Genomic DNA, 21,100 nt, shown 5'->3' on the forward strand with positions numbered 1-21,100 from the left:
CTCCTCCCTATGTCTTGTGTCTGATGCTGTATGTACTGTGCTTTGTACTGTACATTGCTGTACTTCTCCCTATGTCTTGTGTCTGACACTGTATACGTTGTACTGTACATTGCTCTACTTCTCCCTATGTCTTGTGTCGGACACTGTATACCCTGTACTGCGCGTTGCTCTACTCCCTATGTCTTGTGTCTGACACTGGATACGTTGTACTGTACATAGCTCTACTTCTCCCTATGTCTTGTGTCTGATGCTGTGTGTACTGTGCTTTGTACTGTACATTGCTGTACTTCTCCCTATGTCTTGTGTCTGATGCTGTGTGTACTGTGCTTTGTACTGTACATTGCTCTACTTCTCCCTATGTCTTGTGTCTGATGCTGTGTGTACTGTGCTTTGTACTGTACATTGCTGTACTTCTCCCTATGTCTTGTGTCTGATGCTGTGTGTACTGTGCTTTGTACTGTACATTACTCTACTTCTCCCTATATCTTGTGTCTGATGCTGTATACGTTGTACTGTACATAGCTCTACTTCTCCCTATGTCTTGTGTCAGACACTGTATACGTTGTACTGTACATAGCTCTACTTCTCCCTATGTCTTGTGTCTGATGCTGTATGTACTGTGCTTTGTACTGTACAATGCTCTACTTCTCCCTATGTCTTGTGTCTGATGCTGTATGTACTGTGCTTTGTACTGTACAATGCTCTACTTCTCCCTATGTCTTGTGTCTGATGCTGTGTGTACTGTGCTTTGTACTGTACACTGCTCTACTTCTCCCTATTTCTTGTGTCTGATGCTGTGTGTACTGTGCTTTGTACTGTACACTGCTCTACTTCTCCCTATGTCTTGTGTCTGATGCTGTGTGTACTGTGCTTTGTACTGTACACTGCTCTACTTCTCCCTATGTCTTGTGTCTGATGCTGTATGTACTGTGCTTTGTACTGTACAATGCTCTACTTCTCCCTATGTCTTGTGTCTGATGCTGTGTGTACTGTGCTTTGTACTGTACACTGCTCTACTTCTCCCTATGTCTTGTGTCTGATGCTGTGTGTACTGTGCTTTGTACTGTACACTGCTCTACTTCTCCCTATGTCTTGTGTCTGATGCTGTGTGTACTGTGCTTTGTACTGTACATTGCTCTACTTCTCCCTATGTCTTGTGTCTGATGCTGTATGTACTGTGCTTTGTACTGTACATTGCTGTACTTCTCCCTATGTCTTGTGTCTGATGCTGTGTGTACTGTGCTTTGTACTGTACATTGCTGTACTTCTCCCTATGTCTTGTGTCTGATGCTGTGTGTACTGTGCTTTGTACTGTACAATGCTCTACTTCTCCCTATGTCTTGTGTCTGATGCTGTGTGTACTGTGCTTTGTACTGTACATAGCTCTACTTCTCCCTATGTCTTGTGTCTGATGCTGTGTGTACTGTGCTTTGTACTGTACATAGCTCTACTTCTCCCTATGTCTTGTGTCTGATGCTGTGTGTACTGTGCTTTGTACTGTACATGGCTCTACTTCTCCCTATGTCTTGTGTCTGATGCTGTGTGTACTGTGCTTTGTACTGTACATAGCTCTACTATTCCCTGTGTCTTGTGTCTGATGCTGTGTGTACTGTGCTTTGTACTGTACATTGCTGTACTTCTCCCTATGTCTTGTGTCTGATGCTGTGTGTACTGTGCTTTATACTGTACACTGCTCTACTTCTCCCTATGTCTTGTGTCTGATGCTGTGTGTACTGTGCTTTGTACTGTACATAGCTCTACTTCTCCCTATGTCTTGTGTCTGATGCTGTGTGTACTGTGCTTTGTACTGTACATTGCTCTACTTCTCCCTATGTCTTGTGTCTGATGCTGTATGTACTGTGCTTTGTACTGTACATTGCTGTACTTCTCCCTATGTCTTGTGTCTGATGCTGTGTGTACTGTGCTTTGTACTGTACATTGCTGTACTTCTCCCTATGTCTTGTGTCTGATGCTGTGTGTACTGTGCTTTGTACTGTACAATGCTCTACTTCTCCCTATGTCTTGTGTCTGATGCTGTGTGTACTGTGCTTTGTACTGTACATAGCTCTACTTCTCCCTATGTCTTGTGTCTGATGCTGTGTGTACTGTGCTTTGTACTGTACATAGCTCTACTTCTCCCTATGTCTTGTGTCTGATGCTGTGTGTACTGTGCTTTGTACTGTACATTGCTCTACTTCTCCCTATGTCTTGTGTCTGATGCTGTATGTACTGTGCTTTGTACTGTACATTGCTGTACTTCTCCCTATGTCTTGTGTCTGACACTGTATACGTTGTACTGTACATTGCTCTACTTCTCCCTATGTCTTGTGTCGGACACTGTATACCCTGTACTGCGCGTTGCTCTACTCCCTATGTCTTGTGTCTGACACTGGATACGTTGTACTGTACATAGCTCTACTTCTCCCTATGCCTTGTGTCTGACACTGTATACATTGTACTGTACATTACTCTATTTCTCCCTATGCCTTGTGTCTGACACTGTATACGTTGTGCTGTACATTGCTCTACTTCTCCCTGTCTTGTGCCCGACACTGTATATACACTGTACTGTACATTGCTCTACGTCTCTCTCGGTTTTGTGACTGACACTGTATATGTTGTGCTGTACATTGCTCTACTCCCTATGCTTTGTGTCTGACACTGTATACGTTGTACTATATATTGCTCTACTTCCCCATATGTCTTGTGTCTGACACTGTATAAGTTGTACTATGCATTGCTCTACTTCTCCCTGTGTCTTGTGTCTGACACTGTATACAAGTTGTACTGTACACTGCCCTACTTCTCTCTATGGAGGTATTTCCAAGTTGATCGCAGCAGGAATTTTTTTAGCAGTTGGGCAAAACCATGTGCACTGCAGGGGAGGCAGATATAACATGTGCAGAGAGAGATAGATTTAGGTGTGGTGAGTTCAATCTGCAATCTAAAATGCAGTGTAAAAATAAAGCAGCCAGTATTTACCCTGCACAGAAACAAAATACCCCACCCAAATCTAACTCTCTCTGCACATGTTATATCTGCCCCCCCCCCTGCAGTGCACATGGTTTTGCCCAACTGCTAAAAAATTTCCTGCTGCGATCAACTCAGAATTACCCCCCATGTCTTGTGTCTGACGCTGTATATACGTTGTACTGTATATTGCTCTACTTGGTATCCGGACTAAAGATCTACACTAAAAAAGGTCTACAGTCAATAGGTCTACCACTAACGGTCATCCTGGCTATCAGGATTCCGTTGTCAGTCTTCTGTCGTGATTCATACCCAACCCACATTGCCTACCCTGGCATTGGAACATGGTTTGTTCCTCTTTTTTTTTTTTTTTTTTTGCTTCACTGAATCAGGCACTTAGTGGTAGGGTATACAGTATGCTGGGAAAGTGAAGGTCAGATATATACGGCGGTAGGTAACAGCACATGAGTAACATCTTACTTTATATGTATTAATTCCCCATTTCTTCACCAAGTCAAACTTTTCCACAGCTAATCCTCGAGACAGCTCTTCAGAGGTGAGGGAAGGGTGTGAGGACTGCTGAGACATGGACCCTGCAAGAGGAAATACCACAGTCAGTCTGCAACAGAGCATAAAGCTGCCACGTAATGTCACTGCCTCACACTATCCCAGGATATGACCAGTGTCAGAGCGGGGGGGCGCGCGAGTGTCAGAGCGGGGGGGCCGCGCGAGTGTCAGAGCGGGGGGGGCCGCGCGAGTGTCAGAGCGGGGGGGCCGCGCGAGTGTCAGAGCGGGGGGGGCCGCGCGAGTGTCAGAGCGGGGGGGGGGGGGGCGCGCGTGTGTCAGAGCGGGGGGGCCGCGCGAGTGTCAGAGCGGGGGGGGGGCGCGCGAGTGTCAGAGCAGGGGGGGGGGCGCGCGTGTGTCAGAGCGAGGGGGGCCGCGCGAGTGTCAGAGCGAGGGGGCCGCGCGAGTGTCAGAGCGGGGGGGGGGGGCGCGCGAGTGTCAGAGCGGGGGGGGGGGGGCCGCGCGGGTGTCAGAGCGGGGGGGGGAGGGCGCGCGGGTGTCAGAGCGGGGGGGGGGAGGGCGCGCGGGTGTCAGAGCGGGGGGGGGGGGGGCGCGCGTCTGTCAGAGCGGGGGGGAGGCGCGCGTGTGTCAGAGCGAGGGGGCCGCGCGAGTGTCAGAGCGGGGGGGGGGGGGGGGGCGCGCGAGTGTCAGAGCGGGGGGGGGGGGGCCGCGTGTGTCAGAGCGAGGGGGCCGCGCGAGTGTCAGAGCGGGGGGGGGGGCGCGCGAGTGTCAGAGCGGGGGGGGGGGGCCGCGCGGGTGTCAGAGCGGGGGGGCCGCGCGAGTGTCAGAGCGGGGGGGCCGCGCGGGTGTCAGTGCAGCGGACCGCGCAGGGTGGGGGGGCCACGCGAGTGTCAGGGTGACCGGCCCCATATATTGGAGGATAAGGAACCTATAGCATGTTAGTAACTGTATCCTGCAATTAGCACTGTCACATAAACCCATTTATAGCTAGATTGTTACAGCTACATCTCAGCTACAGGTACAGGAGGGGACACTGGGGTAATCTAAATATACAGTATAGCGTAAATATACCCTCCAACAATTTACACATAAAAATCGGTACAAATTCAAAAAAAGGGCGTGGCCACGGGTAAAGTGTGTGTGGCCACGCCCCCTTTCCTATACTTTCAATGGAAGTTTGGAGAGCCAAAAATCGGTACAGACCATACAAAAAAACAAAACAAAAAAAAAGGTCCTGTACCTGCCAAAAAGGTGCAGCTGGAGGGTATAATAGCGTATACTACACTAATACAGGCAGAGGTATCCTTTTACCTGAGTCTCTCTCATGACTGGCTATCCTGCACGCAGCTGATTGGCTGGGGGAGATGAGCGGAATTCTGGGGTTCCCGCTACTATGGGGCAGGGGCTCTGCAGTAACGGTGCGACATAGGACAGGAGACAGAGCGTTGGAAGGATGGTGGGAAGGATTTACATTGTGGGTGACGGAGAAAGATGGAAGCGAAAAATAAGGGGAACATGGATAAGCAGAATGGAAGAGAAAAAGAAGAATTGAATATCAAATATGTTATGGAAATGGACAACAGAAACACTGAATGAATGTACACTGATGTGTACAAATCACCCACATTAGGTACAGTCACCCACTGGCCCTATGTACAGTCATCTGCTGCATACAGTCACCCAATAACCCTACGTACAGTCATCTGCTGCGTACAGTCACCCAATAACCCTACGTACAGTAATCTGCTGCGTACAGTCACCCACTGACCCTGCGTACAGTCATCTGTTTTATACAGTCACCCACTGACCCTGTGTACAGTCATCTGCTGCGTACAGTCACTCACTGACCCTGCGTACAGTCATCCGCTGCATACAGTCACCCACTGACCCTGTGTACAGTCATCTGCTGCGTACAGTCACTCACTGACCCTGCGTACAGTCATCCGCTGCATACAGTCACCCACTGACCCTGCGTACAGTCATCTGCTGCATAGTCATCCACTGACCCTGTGTACACAGTCATCCACTACATACAGTCACCCACTGACCATGCGTACAGTCATATGCTGCATACAGTCCCCCACTGACCCTGCGTACAGTCACCCACTGACCCTGCGTACAGTCACCTGCTGCGTACAGTCACCCAATAACCCTGCGTACAGTCATCTGCTGCGTACAGTCACCCACTGACCCTGCGTACAGTCATCTGCTGCGTACAGTCACCCACTGACCCTGTGTACAGTCATCTGCTGCGTACAGTCACCCATTGACTCTGCGTACAGTCATCTGCTGCATACAGTCACGCACTGACCCTGTGTACAGTCATCTGCTGCGTACAGTCACCCATTGACTCTGCGTACAGTCATCTGCTGCATACAGTCACGCACTGACCCTGCGTACAGTCACCCACTGACCCTGTGTACAGTCATCTGCTGCGTACAGTCACCCATTGACTCTGCGTACAGTCATCTGCTGCATACAGTCACGCACTGACCCTGCGTAAAGTCACCCACTGACTCTGCGTACAGTCATCTGCTGCGTACAGTCACCCACTGACAGTGTGTACAGTCACCTGACCTATGTACAATCACCCAAACTATGTACAGTCAGCCACTGACCCTACATACAGTCACCTGCTGCGTAGTCACCCGACCCTGCATATAGTCATCTGCTGTGTACAGTCACGCACTGTCTTACGTACAATCACCCGCTGGTACTTTACCTCTCTCTCAGCCTTGATACATCTGCCCCAAGGTGTGACTGCACTGCAGGACAATGGTCTAATAAGGAGAGGGGCGAAGCTTGGGTGGCGACAGGTTACGCTACCGGTCGCATTACTGGCAGGGAAATTAGAAACTGCATTAGGATTCCTGTCTGCAGCTGTAGCTGCGCCTCACCTGCCCAGGACTCCTCCACTGACTACATGAGCAAGTCGCTCCACACTCGTGTGCCATCAAGAGGATCAGGAATAGTCTGACAATGTCACTTCTGGTCACCAGGGGGCACTGTTGTACTTACCCTCATACAGGATGGCCAGTCCTGCTTCTAAAGCTCTGGTTTCCGGCTGGGGCCTGTAAGTAGGCGCTCCCTGCAGTAAGGCGTTGCTCAGCTTCTGCTTCCTGAAGAGTTATAGCTACTATCTGGGTCGCTTGGGAGTATACAGTATATGGCAGTATGTAGCTCAGACAGATCATACTGCATCTATTATATTTCCCCCTATGATGAGCCTGAAAGGGTGATCCTCTCCAACTCACCATTCCGAGACCTACTAACGCTGGTGCGAGATTACAGAACAGATCCAGCCTAAGCCCTCTGTTAGATCTGGACTAATATACAGAAGCGTGGTTTGTATGCCCTGCAGAGGCAGAATTAGGGATCATTCCAGGCAGTTCCTATGACTGAGGATTCCCATTACCCATAGCACAGCCCTTGTGACTTCCCATGGGGCGAGATAACGCACTGACTACACCTTGGCTGGCTGCAGCTAGCATCTGGAAGATGGTCCAAGTTGTGTCACGGATGTCCTCCTGCACAATTCACAGCAGAGTTCCCTATGAAGGACGTAACATGGATTCCACTACCAGGAGGCTTCTCGCTGTTTGGCAGCAAATGTGCAATGTTCCTAAAGTATTTAATGGTCCTACAGAACGTACCATCCACATACAACTTCAGTGTTATATCTGCCATCTGGAGGGTGAATAGATTAACGTTCCTCTAAAGCAAAGTCCTTTGTATGCCAAAGTCCTCTGCTATTGCCTAAACCTCCTCACTAACTCTCTGACATTCTTGCTGTTACTGTCGTAGTAGTCATGTCACCCCTAAGAAAGACACGACACCATGCCCGGGACAGCTATACCAGCACTGATGACAAGAACCGTAAAGCTGCCCCAGGCTTAATGATTGATGACAAAGTCTGTCTCCCTGAATGAAACCTGAAAGTGAGCGTACCAACCCCTGAAATACGTCTAGGACCCTTTACAATCTTGGTCCAGGTCAGTCCAGTTGTTTGTCCACTTGAGCTCCAGACTGTATGAAGGGTTATCTAGTTTTATTCACTGAATTAGTGATCCGTAATACATTTCTTGGTCACATATGTTCATTTCTGTCCCAGATTCTGTTCAATTTGTGGAAAGAATTCTGGACTAGCACCATCACCCCATGCCTGACTGTCAGAGCAACAGCTATTGCAGGGACCTCTCCCATTCTCCCTGCTCGGAGTGCATGTATGTCAGCAACAATCCCGCTGAACCTCTCACACAGGCCGTTGGTTTGGGGATGATATGCAGTGGTCATATCCAAATTTCTCCAGCAGGATCTGCACGGCCTCACCCAGTAATTAAGACCCTGGCTCACTAATTGCTTCCGGGGAAGAGCATAACTGTCCATGAGAGTTTGTGCAACATGCTCCACATCTATAACTAACATAGTTGCAGCAACTGATCAGGATGTACCCCTTTTCCCTCTCTGAATAGGTTGGGTAAGGGACAACCTTACCACACCCTGGATGACCATCCAGTTTTCCTCCACAAGCCATACTGCTGGTGGATCACAGTGGTAGCAATGGCAGGGATGAAGCACCAGCGATTATCATTTTGCTAAATCCACTTTTGGATTTCGGGAGCTAGTTTACCAATAGCTACTCCACCACCAAATCTGTCTCACCCCCTAGGTTATTGGATTGCTTTGCTATCACTAACATATTTGGTGTGGGACTGGCTCCGACTCTTCGCGAGCACTTGGTTAAGTATGTTTTAGGGGTGACTAAGAAACTACCAGGTTTAAACCATGGTAGGCTTCAAAAACTCAGCACATGAGACTGGGCATCAAGGCGAGTCTATTTCTTCATGTCCATGGACATCTTCATTGCTCCGCTGAAGGTAGGTATCTCCCTGTATCCCCAAGTTCTTGACTGGCACTTTCAGGACTGACTCCAAGCTACAGACTTTATTGTACATAGATGCATTTGGACCCAGCACCAGCACCAAATTAATGGAGTTCCCACTCCTCACCTACTCCCTCTTAGATTCCCCTGGCATTAAAGAGCTGCATGTCTCCCTCATCACTGGAGTTGTTGTGGAGTGCTCCTGGTTCCAATCTGTGTACTCAACGTTCAATGCCTTATGAGCGTCATCTGGGAGAAATCTATTCCTTCCACTTTGGACATTTTACTGCTATTATCATTATATATTTATATAGTGCCACTAATTCCACATGTCCATACAGCACACATTAGCCTTTCACATCAGTTCCTGCCTCACTGGAACTTACCTACACCACCAACACAGAAAGGGCCCTAGTAGGAAAACAAACTTTTAGCCCGGGTGCTGTGACATTGCTAACCACTGTGCCACATCACTGAACGGTGTCCTGGTCTACCTCGGCATGTTTTTCCTGTGTATCTGTACAAGGACTTTGCAGAACATACTTGCACAAGTCACCGTTGTAACTAAAGCAGTATCTTTGAGTTTGTCCTTAAACAGGATGTCAGCACTGACTCTGAAGATTCCTTCTTGGAACCTGTTTGGGACTATAAACAGGAACTGCCTGACTGAATCCTTTGCATAAGTAATTTTCTTACCCAGCTTCTGCTACTGGAATCTGTTTCTCTTGGAATAAGTACTACACAATGTCGTCCAGAAAAGACTGTGCACACTGAGGATCTCCAGGATGCCTGAGGGAAGGCCTGGATCCTGAACCTCAACAACACAAGAGAACATCTAATACAATAAGCCTGGCAATACAAGGGAGGAGAATAAGAGGTGTTCAGAAAAGGGTGAGGACGTTCCAGGAGATCAATGCCAATCTTTGACCATGGATGGAAGAAATGCTCAGAATCCTTGGGCCAGAGTACTGAAAGGAGACATAGGAGACCTTAAAGCTTCATAGAAAACAGATGGCCCTCCAACAAGTAGAGGCTGCAGTCACTCAGGCACAGCAGAACCCGCTAGGACACGCTCTCATCACCCACCCACAAGTTTTCCACAAAAGAATATTAAACATCTGAGGAGGCTAAAGGTGACACTGCTGGGCTCTTAATGTGCATTGTACATCAGTATGGGCTGGAAGGGGTGACTGAACAATTGTTCCCTATCCAATGTAACCAATTTATGAAACATCTACCCAGCTGCCAAACAGCGGAGATTAGGGCCAACCCAGTGAGATTCCTGTGATTCATTCATGCGTGGCAGGTGGCTGAGTGACTTGGCACTGACAAGTGTTGGCTGAATGTACAGAAATACACCAATATAGCAGGGAAGATAGCATGAGTGGAGACAGGAGAGGGAGGTAAGTAAAGGAATTAGTATATAGCACAGGTTCTCAAACTCTGTCCTCAGGACCCCAAACAGTTCACGTTTTCCAGGTTTCCTCACAGAATCACAAGTGAAATAATTTACTCCACCTGTGGATCCTTAAAAATGTGTCAGTGAGTAATGAGTACACCTGTGCACCTGCTAGGAGATCTGAAAAATGTGAACTGCATGGAGTTCTGAGGACCGAGTTTGAGACCACTGGTATATAGCATGACAGAAAAGAAGAACCACAGAGCCCCCATTAATAGGTAATAATGCAATGGGAATACCATCTAAGCATGATTGAAATATTCCATGGCATTCCTTGTGGCAAGAGCAGGATGTAGGGCATATAATGGTTGACCTGGCCTGGCCCTAGCCACTCGCTGAAACCTCAGCGCAAGATTATTTAGGTTTTTATGGCTTTATAACCCTTTCATTTCCTTGAGGTCAACATGTGTATATTTCATAATTGTGTGTCTTACCTATTTACCATTGTTTCTTTTTTTAACTTAACCCTGGAGATATTTCTTGATAAATACTAAAAAAATTATCAGTGTTATCTCTGTGCTCTATGAATTCATGTGCCTGGAGGGGCCCATGCTACTTATGTGCAATAACTGTGTGATTTAGTTGTCTGGCGAACGCAAGAGGGCTATGCAATACTCTGCGTACTGGCAGCTTGAGTTAAACCCACATCACGACCACCCATCTGCGTCAGGTTGGCGTATCTGAGCGCAGGCTGGGGCGCCGGGCTGTGACAGTAACCTCCTCATTTACTAAGTGCCCGTACCTCATAAACATTCAGCCCACAGAACGCAGCCTCCCCGGGTACAGGCGTCAGGTTTACTGTACATGTGCGACAGAGAATTCAGAAGAAAGATAATGAAGCAGGAGCATAGAAAACCAACCAAAGCCCAGAGAGCAGGATTCCATATCGACAGACCAGCGTGGGGCAATCAGAGATGCACCAAGTCCATACTGTAGGATTTGGCCAAATGCTGAATGTAACCCAATCTCTCATTTGCTTATGACTATGATAAATCTGTGATGTCAGCATACTGAGCCCCAATATTACTAACAACCCTCCATAAGGCCACATCCCAAAGCGAGTCCTGGATTCGGGGCATCCCTGGAAGGACGTCATACCAGCAATCAGAAGAAATAATTAATACCACCAGAGTGAAAGGGTTAATTCTGACCCTGAGAATAGGTAAAAGGCAAACGAGAAGAGAGCAGAAGAGTCGGTGCATTCAGCTACACCGAAGTAAGAGACATGCCGGGGTTACTATACGCATAGGAAGGTATGGAGACCTTGTCCCTCGGCACTCAGGAACCGCAATCCAAGATAGTTGGGATTAATCTGCACGGCAGGCCCTAAACGAAACCACAGACAGCGAAACGGTGAGCAAGGGAGCAAACAGGAATAAACGCAACGTGTCATCATACTGCAAGCAATCAATCACAGCTCCAGCCTGACAACGCCTGCCCCAGCCAACAGCCCTTCTTCATGTGCGTAACGTAACCTAAGCCTTACATCGGGGACTCAGCTCTACGCTTCCATCTGCGAAGCCAAAACGCCCCCATTATCCATTGTGAGACGATGAGAAGACGCGGTGAGCTATCCCTCCACTAGCAGGGCCAGAGGGTACGATTACATGTCCCACCAGTGTGAGCTACGAAGGACAGACGTCTGTCGGTGATCCTATGGTCTCTGTCATGTTATCATTATGGTATCAGGTTAGATGCACCGGTCTGACACCGTAACCATGCAATTCCCTCTATGGTACAGTGGACCTCACACATGGGGGACGTTGATGGCTGCAGAACGGGACAAAGACCTAGTAACCAGCTCTCACACTGAAGTGCCACCGAGAATGGGGACAAGACACAACCTCCGGGACCCTGAGTGTAGAAACACTTCAACTAATGTACCCAACACACGCTGAGACATGCAAAGGTGACCCATGTGACAGAGACAGGTCTCTCCCTCCTGGGGCACATATGGCGATGCATGCTTTAGGATGCCTGCACTAAAGGCCCAACCTCCATGACAGGGCCTAGGCCTCAATCCATGGCTCATGCATCTCTCAGCCGCTAGGACCCACCTCAGTCCGATCTCGCCCCAGTCAGCCATCCCGTCACCTTTGTCATCCCTCAGACTCGTCCTCTCGGATCACTATTCTGCTTATATATAAATATATCTGGGACAACCAACGCTGCTGGGGCCACGGACGCTCCCGCCTGGCCACTTGTATGGACACACGGCCGACTCCCAATATCCTGTCACTCACAGATAACAGAAGGCATACATGATGTTTGGTGGAAAAACATACAGGGTGGGAATGAATGACGGGACTGAGGCTAGGGTGGTAACAGGCAGACTCCGTACTGACGCTTTTACTGTTCCCGCCATTATCAGGGGTATACCACAGAGCTGGCCGCAGTCCTCACATTCAGCGGCTGGAACACCAATCCCCTGAAACGCGTAGGGCAATGTACTAGCTGCGCAAGCTCCATTTGTGGCACCAATTCCACAAAGCCATCACTCCCTCTGCACAAAGACGTGATACCGTATAATTACCATTATCAATCACAGGCATAGGCAGGACCAAGTCTCAGTCACCCCTCAGAGCAGGAGAGCCCAGCGCCAGGACAGCGCAGTCTGACGGTTTCTGCACATGCAGGACGCTTATTATGTTACCTTTCAGGCTGCTGGTGGGAATGATCCCTTCCGTGGTTCCACCATATCCGCCAGACACGATACTCGTCTCATTTAAGTTTGGCCCCGACACCATGACTTGCTGCAAATCCTAGAGAGAAGAGTGGACAGGTAACGCTAATTATGGGGCAGTACAGAGCCTGGCGCTGGGGAGTATGCAGCCAGCTGGGATGGAGCTGGGCAGGAAAAAGTGGGTGACCGGAATAAAAAGGAGAACTACCTGACGCACAGCCCCTCATTGTAATATGCTAATAACTATCTGACACACAGCCCCTCACTGTAATATGCTAATAACTACCTGACACACAGCCCCTCATTGTAATATGCTAATAACTGTCTGACACACAGCCCCTCACTGTAATATGCTAATAACTGACACACAGCCCCTCATTGTAGTATGCTAATAACTGACACACAGCCCCTCATTGTAATATGCTAATAACTATCTGACACACAGCCCCTCATTGTAATATGCTAATAACTATCTAATGCACAGCCCCTCACTGTAATATGCTAATAACTTTCTGACACACAGCCCCTCACTGTAATATGCTAATAACTATCTGACACACAGCCCCTCATTGTAATATACTAATAACTATCTGACACACAGCCCCTCATTGTAATATGCTAATAACTATCTGACGCACAGCCCCTCATTGTAATATGCTAATAACTATCTGACGCACAGCCCCTCACTGTAATATGCTAATAACTATCTGACACACAGCCCCTCATTGTAATATGCTAATAACTATCTGACACACAGCCCCTCACTGTAATATGCTAATAACTATCTGACACACAGCCCCTCATTGTAATATGCTAATAACTGACACACAGCCCCTCATTGTAATATGCTAATAACTATCTGACACACAGCCCCTCACTGTAATATGCTAATAACTATCTGACACACAGCCCCTCACTGTAATATGCTAATAACTATCGGACGCACAGCCCCTCACTGTAATATGCTAATAACTATCTGACACACAGCCCCTCACTGTAATATGCTAATAACTATCTGACACACAGCCCCTCATTGTAATATGCTAACAACTATCTGACACACAGCCCCTCACTGTAATATGCTAATAACTATCTGACACACAGCCCCTCATTGTAATATGCTAATAACTATCTGACACACAGCCCCTCATTGTAATATGCTAATAACTGACACACAGCCCCTCATTGTAATATGCTAATAACTGACACACAGCCCCTCATTGTAATATGCTAATAACTATCTGACACACAGCCCCTCACTGTGATATGCTAATAACTGACACACAGCCCCTCATTGTAATATGCTAATAACTATCTGACACACAGCCCCTCACTGTAATATGCTAATAACTATCTGACACACAGCCCCTCATTGTAATATGCTAATAACTATCTGACACACAGCCCCTCACTGTAATATGCTAATAACTATCGGACGCACAGCCCCTCACTGTAATATGCTAATAACTATCTGACACACAGCCCCTCACTGTAATATGCTAATAACTATCTGACACACAGCCCCTCATTGTAATATGCTAATAACTATCTGACACACAGCCCCTCATTGTAATATGCTAATAACTATCTGACACACAGCCCCTCATTGTAATATGTTAATAACTATCTGGCACACAGCCCCTCATTGTAATATGCTAATAACTATCTGACACACAGCCCCTCATTGTAATATGCTAATAACTATCTGACACACAGCCCCTCATTGTAATATGTTAATAACTATCTGGCACACAGCCCCTCACTGTAATATGCTAATAACTATCTGACACACAGCCCCTCATTGTAATATGCTAATAACTATCTGACACACAGCCCCTCATTGTAATATGCTAATAACTGACACACAGCCCCTCATTGTAATATGCTAATAACTGACACACAGCCCCTCATTGTAATATGCTAATAACTATCTGACACACAGCCCCTCACTGTAATATGCTAATAACTGACACACAGCCCCTCATTGTAATATGCTAATAACTATCTGACACACAGCCCCTCACTGTAATATGCTAATAACTATCTGACACACAGCCCCTCATTGTAATATGCTAATAACTATCTGACACACAGCCCCTCACTGTAATATGCTAATAACTATCGGACGCACAGCCCCTCACTGTAATATGCTAATAACTATCTGACACACAGCCCCTCACTGTAATATGCTAATAACTATCTGACACACAGCCCCTCATTGTAATATGCTAATAACTATCTGACACACAGCCCCTCATTGTAATATGCTAATAACTATCTGACACACAGCCCCTCATTGTAATATGTTAATAACTATCTGGCACACAGCCCCTCATTGTAATATGCTAATAACTATCTGACACACAGCCCCTCATTGTAATATGCTAATAACTATCTGACACACAGCCCCTCATTGTAATATGTTAATAACTATCTGGCACACAGCCCCTCATTGTAATATGCTAATAACTATCTGACACACAGCCCCTCATTGTAATATGCTAATAACTACCTGACACACAGCCCCTCATTGTAATATGCTAATAACTATCTGACACACAGCCCCTCATTGTAATATGCTAATAACTATCTGACACACAGCCCCTCATTGTAATATGCTAATAACTACCTGACACACAGCTCCTCATTGTAATATGCTAATAACTATCTGACACACAGCCCCTCATTGTAATATGCTAATAACTATCTGACACACAGCCCCTCATTGTAATATGCTAATAACTATCTGACACACAGCCCCTCATTGTAATATGCTAATAACTATCTGACACACAGCCCCTCATTGTAATATGCTAATAACTATCTGACACACAGCCCCTCATTGTAATATGCTAATAACTATCTGACACACAGCCCCTCATTGTAATATGCTAATAACTACCTGACACACAGCTCCTCATTGTAATATGCTAATAACTATCTGACACACAGCCCCCCATTGTAATATGCTAATAACTACCTGACACACAGCCCCTCATTGTAATATGCTAATATTCAATATTCTAGAATAGATTTATTTAAGAATATATATGTTTTATTACATGTATGCTTAATTAAAATAGGATTTGAATTACCTACCGGTAAATCCTTTTCTCGTAGTCCGTAGAGGATGCTGGGGCTCCATTTAGTACCATGGGGTATAGACGGGTCCCTTGGGAGCCATGGGCACTTTAAGAGTTTAACAGTGTGGGCTGGCTCCTCCCTCTATGCCCCTCCTACCAGACTCAGTCTAGAAACTGTGCCCGTAGAGACGACATACTTCGAGGGAAGAAAATACACAGATAGTGGTGAGATTCACACCAGCTCACACCGAATTGAAAAACCATGCTGACCAGCATGCAACATGGAGAAGCCATGCAAACCAGCATGCAACTTGAAGAAACCATGCTAATCAGCAGGAACATGAAGAAACCATGCTAATCAGCAGGAACATGAAGAAACCACGCTAATCAGCAGGAACATGAAGAAACCACGCTAATCAGCAGGAACATGAAGAAACCACGCTAATCAGCAGGAACATGAAGAAACCACGCTAATCAGCAGGAAAGAGGAACAGTAACAGCTGAACCAATACTTAACCATGTAACAATGCAGGAAAACAAAGCGCTGGGCGGGTGCCCAGTATCCTCTACGGACTACGAGAAAAGGATTTACCGGTAGGTAATTAAAATCCTATTTTCTCTTGCGTCCTAGAGGATGCTGGGGTCCATTTAGTACCATGGGGATATACCAAAGCTCCCAGTATGGAAGGGAGAGCGCTGAAGCTCCTGCAGAACAGACTGACCAAACTTAAGGTCCTCAGAGGTCAAAGCATCGAACTTGAAGAACTTAGCCAACGTGTTCGACCCTGACCAAGGAGCTGCCTGACAAAGCTGCCAAGACACCCCAGGCAGCCGCCCAGGAAGAACCCACTTTACAGGTTGAGTGGTCCTCCACAGAATTTGGACACGGCAATCCTGCCGTAGAATAAGCACGCTGGATTGTTAACCTGATCCAACGAGAAATCGCCTGCTTAGACACCCAACCTTGTTGGGATCATAAAAGGACAGAGCGTCCGACTTTGGTGGTCATTCCGAGTTGTTCGCTCGGTAATTTTTTTCGCATCGCAACGATTTTCCGCTTATTGCGCATGCGCAATGTTCGCACTGCGACTGCGCCAAGTAAATTTGCTATGCAGTTAGGAATTTTACTCACGGCATTACGAGGTTTTTTCTTCGTTCTGGTGATCGTAGTGTGATTGACAGGAAGTGGGTGTTTCTGGGCGGAAACTGGCCGTTTTATGGGAGTGTGTGAAAAAACGCTACCGTTTCTGGGAAAAACGCGGGAGTGGCTGGAGAAACGGAGGAGTGTCTGGGCGAACGCTGGGTGTGTTTGTGACGTCAAACCAGGAACGACAAGCACTGAACTGATCGCACTGGAAGAGTAAGTCTCGAGCTACTCAGAAACTGCACAGAGAAGTCTTTTCGCAATTTTGAGAACCTTTCGTTCGCAATTTTGATAAGCTAAGATTCAGTCCCAGTAGGCGGCGGCTTAGCGTGTGCAAAGCTGCTAAAAGCAGCTTGCGAGCGAACAACTCGGAATGAGGGCCTTTGTGACAAGAAGTTCTCTTCACATAAAACTTCAAAGCCCTCACCACATCCAAGGATTTTGACGTAATTGAGGAGTCAGTAGCCACTGGCACCACAATAGGTCTGTTGATATGAAAAGCCGACACAACCTTTGGAAATTGCTGACGCGTGAGCTCAGCCCTATCTTCATGGAAAATCAAGTAGGGGCAATTGTAGGACAATGCCCCCAATTCTGACACATGCCTATCAGATGCCAATGCCAACACAGTGACAGTCTTCCAAGTAAGAAACTTGGCCTCACCCTCCTGAAGAGGTTCGAACTAATCCGATTGCAGGAACTGTAGCACCACATTAAGATCCCACGGTGCCATAGGAGGCACAAAAGGTGGTTGGATGTGCAGAACCCCTATCAAGAAAATCTGAAACTCAGTGAGAGCAGCCAATTGTTTTTGGTAGAAAATGGACAGGGCTGAAATCTGGACTTTTATGCAGCCCAAGCGTAGGCCCACATCCAGACCTGCTTGCAGAAAGAGGAGAAACCATCCCAGTTGAAACTCCACCGTAGGAAACTTCTTGGATTCACACCACGACACATACTTTTCCCAAATCTGATGGTAATGTTTAGACGTTACTCCCATCCTAGCCTGTATCAGGGTAGGAATGACTTTTCTTGGAATGCCCTTCTGAGGTAAAATCAGGTGTTCAACCTCCATGCCGTCCAACGTAGCCACGGGAAGTCTTGATAGGTAAACGGCCCCTGTTGCAGAAGGTCCTCGCAAAGAGGAAGCGGCCTTGGATCCTCCAGCAGTATGTCCAGAAGATCTGCGTACCAAGCCCTTCTATGCCAGTCCGTGGGCTAAGTGAAAATGGAGGGAACACATATACTGACTGGAACACCCACGGAGTCCCCAGGGCATCCACCGCCACTGCATGTGGGTCTCTCGACCTGGAACAATACCTCCAAAGCTTCTTGTTGAGGCGAGAGGCTTTTATGCATATTTGAGATACACCCCAACGGCTTGTGACCTCTACGAATACCTCCGGATGGAGGCCCCATTCTCCTGAGATCGAGTCTGCTGAGGAAGTCCGCTTCCCAGTTGTCCACTCCCGGAATGAAGATTGCTGACAGCGCCACCTCGTGATTTTCTGCCCAAAGGAGGATTCTTGTCACCTCTGACATTACAGCTCTGCTCTTCGTTCCACCCTGTCTAAGTAGAACACTGCCGTTACATTGTCCGACTGATCCTGAATGGCCTGATCTTGAAGAAGATGTGCCGCTAGTAGAAGACCGTTGAACCCAGCCCTTAGCTTCAGAACATTTATCGGAAGGATGGATTCCAGACTTGACCACTTTCCGTAGAAGTGTTCCCCTTGGCTGACAGCTCCCCAACCTCTGTCGAGAAGGTGATAAGTTTGCAGCCACCAGAGGAATGAAATTCTGGCTTTAAGCAACAGGCGTATTTGCTGGTGCATGTGAAGATGAGATCCCTACCATTTGACTAGGAAATCCAGTTGGAAAGACCATGCAAGGAACCTTCCGTACTGTTGAGCCTCGTAGGAGGCAACCATCTTCCCCATAAGGGGAATGCACTGATGAACCGATATCTGGGCAGGCTTCAGGACATCCCAGAACATTGATTGGATCACCAACGTTTTCTCTACTGGAAGCCCAACTGTGGGAGTGATCACCATCTGATTTCTATACTGGTTTCCAGACTAGTTCATTACCTGTATTTCATTGCCTAATTACTGCACTGGTTTCCAGACCAGCTAAATACCTGTGACTGTTTATTTCATCATTGTCAGCATTCCATGTACCATCCATCCCAAGTTATCATCTGCTTCAATTATTGTACATACTCGTGAGCACTTAATAAACATCATTGCGCACATGCGCAGGAATCTCTTACAGCCTCCTCGGTTTCTCCATCGCACCACCACTGACCCACTAGTGCCCCCTCTGGGGACAGACATAACTACAGATCTGAAAGCAGCGCTCCCTGTCAGCGTTCTTGATGCTGCTGCATGGAGAAAATGGCACTGGTGAGAAGCTGGATCCGCTCTGAGGAGAAGCCTCGCCCCCTGTAATGGCGCGTCTTCCCGCACTTCTTGTATTATACTGGCCTGAGGTAATAAGCAGCTAGTAGCAGTACACAGTCCCTGATAGCCTTTGTGACCAGTTTTTATGGTATTGCGCTGGCCCAGGACGCCCCTCACAGCGCTGCACATCTGTACCTCTGAACCCTCCGGAGCGCAGCCTCTCAGAGCTGCGCTCCTACCCTTGTGCCGCCATTCCCGCCGGCGACCCACTTACCGGGACACCGGCGTCATACTCACCACTCCATCTACTGGCTCTGTTAGGGGGTGGCGGCCGTGCTGTGGGAGTGAGCGGGCGCCTTGTGGGCTTGCGATCATCACCCTCAGGAGCTCAGTGTCCTGTCAGCGGGGATAGAGTAACATCAACTTCAAGAGTTGGTTCCTTCTCCCCCCCTAAGTCCCACGAAGCAGGGAGGATGTTGCCAGCAGCCTGCCTGTACCTAACTAATTCAGAAAATAATAAAACTAGAAAAAGCTCTGTAGAGCTCCCCTAGCTGTGACCGGCTCCACCCGGCACATTTTCTAAACTGAGTCTGGTAGGAGGGGCATAGAGGGAGGAGCCAGCCCACACTATTAAACTCTTAAAGTGCCAGTGGCTCCCAAGGGACCCATCTACACCCCATGGTACTAAATGGAACCCCAGCATCCTCTAGGACGTAAGAGAAATTGCTAATTGAAGGGAAATTATTTAGTGACAAACACCTACAGTAGATGTACGAGGGTGGGTCACTATGGCTTACGTGTGTAATGTTCTGTGTCAGTCTAATTTCCCCCCAGGCCAGAGCAGGTAAACCACTGAAGGGCGTGAGGGGAAGCAGCAGTACCTACCTGCCCTGACCTAGCGGGAAATGAGACTGACAGAGAGAACATTACACACAGGAGAGGTCTCGTTACCTTACTTACTGATCCCCCCTCGTACATCTTCATGCTGCATACATCTGGCAGTACAAGGCGCGCAGTGACTGTATCTGCACAGTCAGCACCAAGTACACTGCCACACTACACTTCTCTAACTATACATGTAAGAAATAAGCCACAACTTACAGACATGATCTGTACATGCGCCCTGGGGAGCCCAACGGAGAGAGACATGATGTACTCTATAATAACGCTGAATACTGGGGGAGGGCCGAGGTCAGAGTGCAATGACAGCTGGGTGCAAGAAGGCAGTGAGGTCAGAGTGCAATGACAGCTGGGTGCAAGAAGGCAGTGAGGTCAGAGTGCAATGACAGCTGGGTGCAAGAAGGCAGTGAGGTCAGAGTGCAATGACAGCTGGGTGCAAGAAGGCAGTGAGGTCAGAGTGCAATGACAGCTGGGTGCAAGAAGGCAGTAAGGTCAGAGTGCAATGACAGCTGGGTGCAAGAAGGCAGTGAGGTCAGAGTGCAATGACAGCTGGGTGCAAGAAGGCAGTGAGGTCAGAGTGCAATGACAGCTGGGTGCAAGAAGGCAGTGAGGTCAGAGTGCAATGACAGCTGGGTGCAAGAAGGCAGTAAGGTCAGAGTGCAATGACAGCTGGGGGGCAAGAAGGCAGTGAGGTCAGAGTGCAATGACAGCTGGGGGGCAAGATGGCAGTGAGGTCAGAGTGCAATGACAGCTGGGGGGCAAGATGGCAGTGAGGTCAGAGTGCAATGACAGCTGGGTGCAAGAAGGCAGTGAGGTCAGAGTGCAATGACAGCTGGGTGCAAGAAGGCAGTGAGGTCAGAGTGCAATGACACCTGGGGGGCAAGAAGGCAGAGAGGTCAGAGTGCAATGACAGCTGGGGGGCAAGAAGGCAATGACGGCTGGGGGGCAAGAAAGCAGTGAGGTCAGAGTGCAATGACAGCTGGGGGCAAGAAGGCAGTGTGGTCAGAGTGCAATGACAGCTGGGGGCAAGAGGGCAGTGAGGTCAGAGTGCA

At 48.0% G+C, this 21,100-nt stretch overlaps 1 protein-coding gene across 4 annotated transcripts in view; it reads right to left on the minus strand.

The window, feature by feature from the left end:
• Positions 1-21,100, minus strand: part of ARFIP2 (ADP ribosylation factor interacting protein 2) — a 157,915-nt gene that overhangs the window by 61,681 nt on the left and 75,134 nt on the right. For 3 of the 4 annotated variants that reach the window (XR_010196544.1, XM_063950776.1, XM_063950777.1), the window contains exons 3-5: positions 12,490-12,598; positions 11,100-11,162; positions 3,451-3,563 (exon numbers count right to left, since the gene is read on the minus strand). Coding sequence is in view for 3 of the 4 variants with exons in the window: in XM_063950776.1 (XP_063806846.1) it covers positions 3,451-3,563; positions 11,100-11,162; positions 12,490-12,598 (285 nt within the window). In the remaining variant the exon portion in view is untranslated. The remainder of the gene's footprint in view (positions 1-3,450; positions 3,564-11,099; positions 11,163-12,489; positions 12,599-21,100) is intronic. The other variant, XM_063950778.1, reaches the window with a different exon arrangement.

Source organism: Pseudophryne corroboree, chromosome 2, assembly GCF_028390025.1.
Source record: "Pseudophryne corroboree isolate aPseCor3 chromosome 2, aPseCor3.hap2, whole genome shotgun sequence".
NCBI lineage: Eukaryota > Metazoa > Chordata > Amphibia > Anura > Myobatrachidae > Pseudophryne > Pseudophryne corroboree.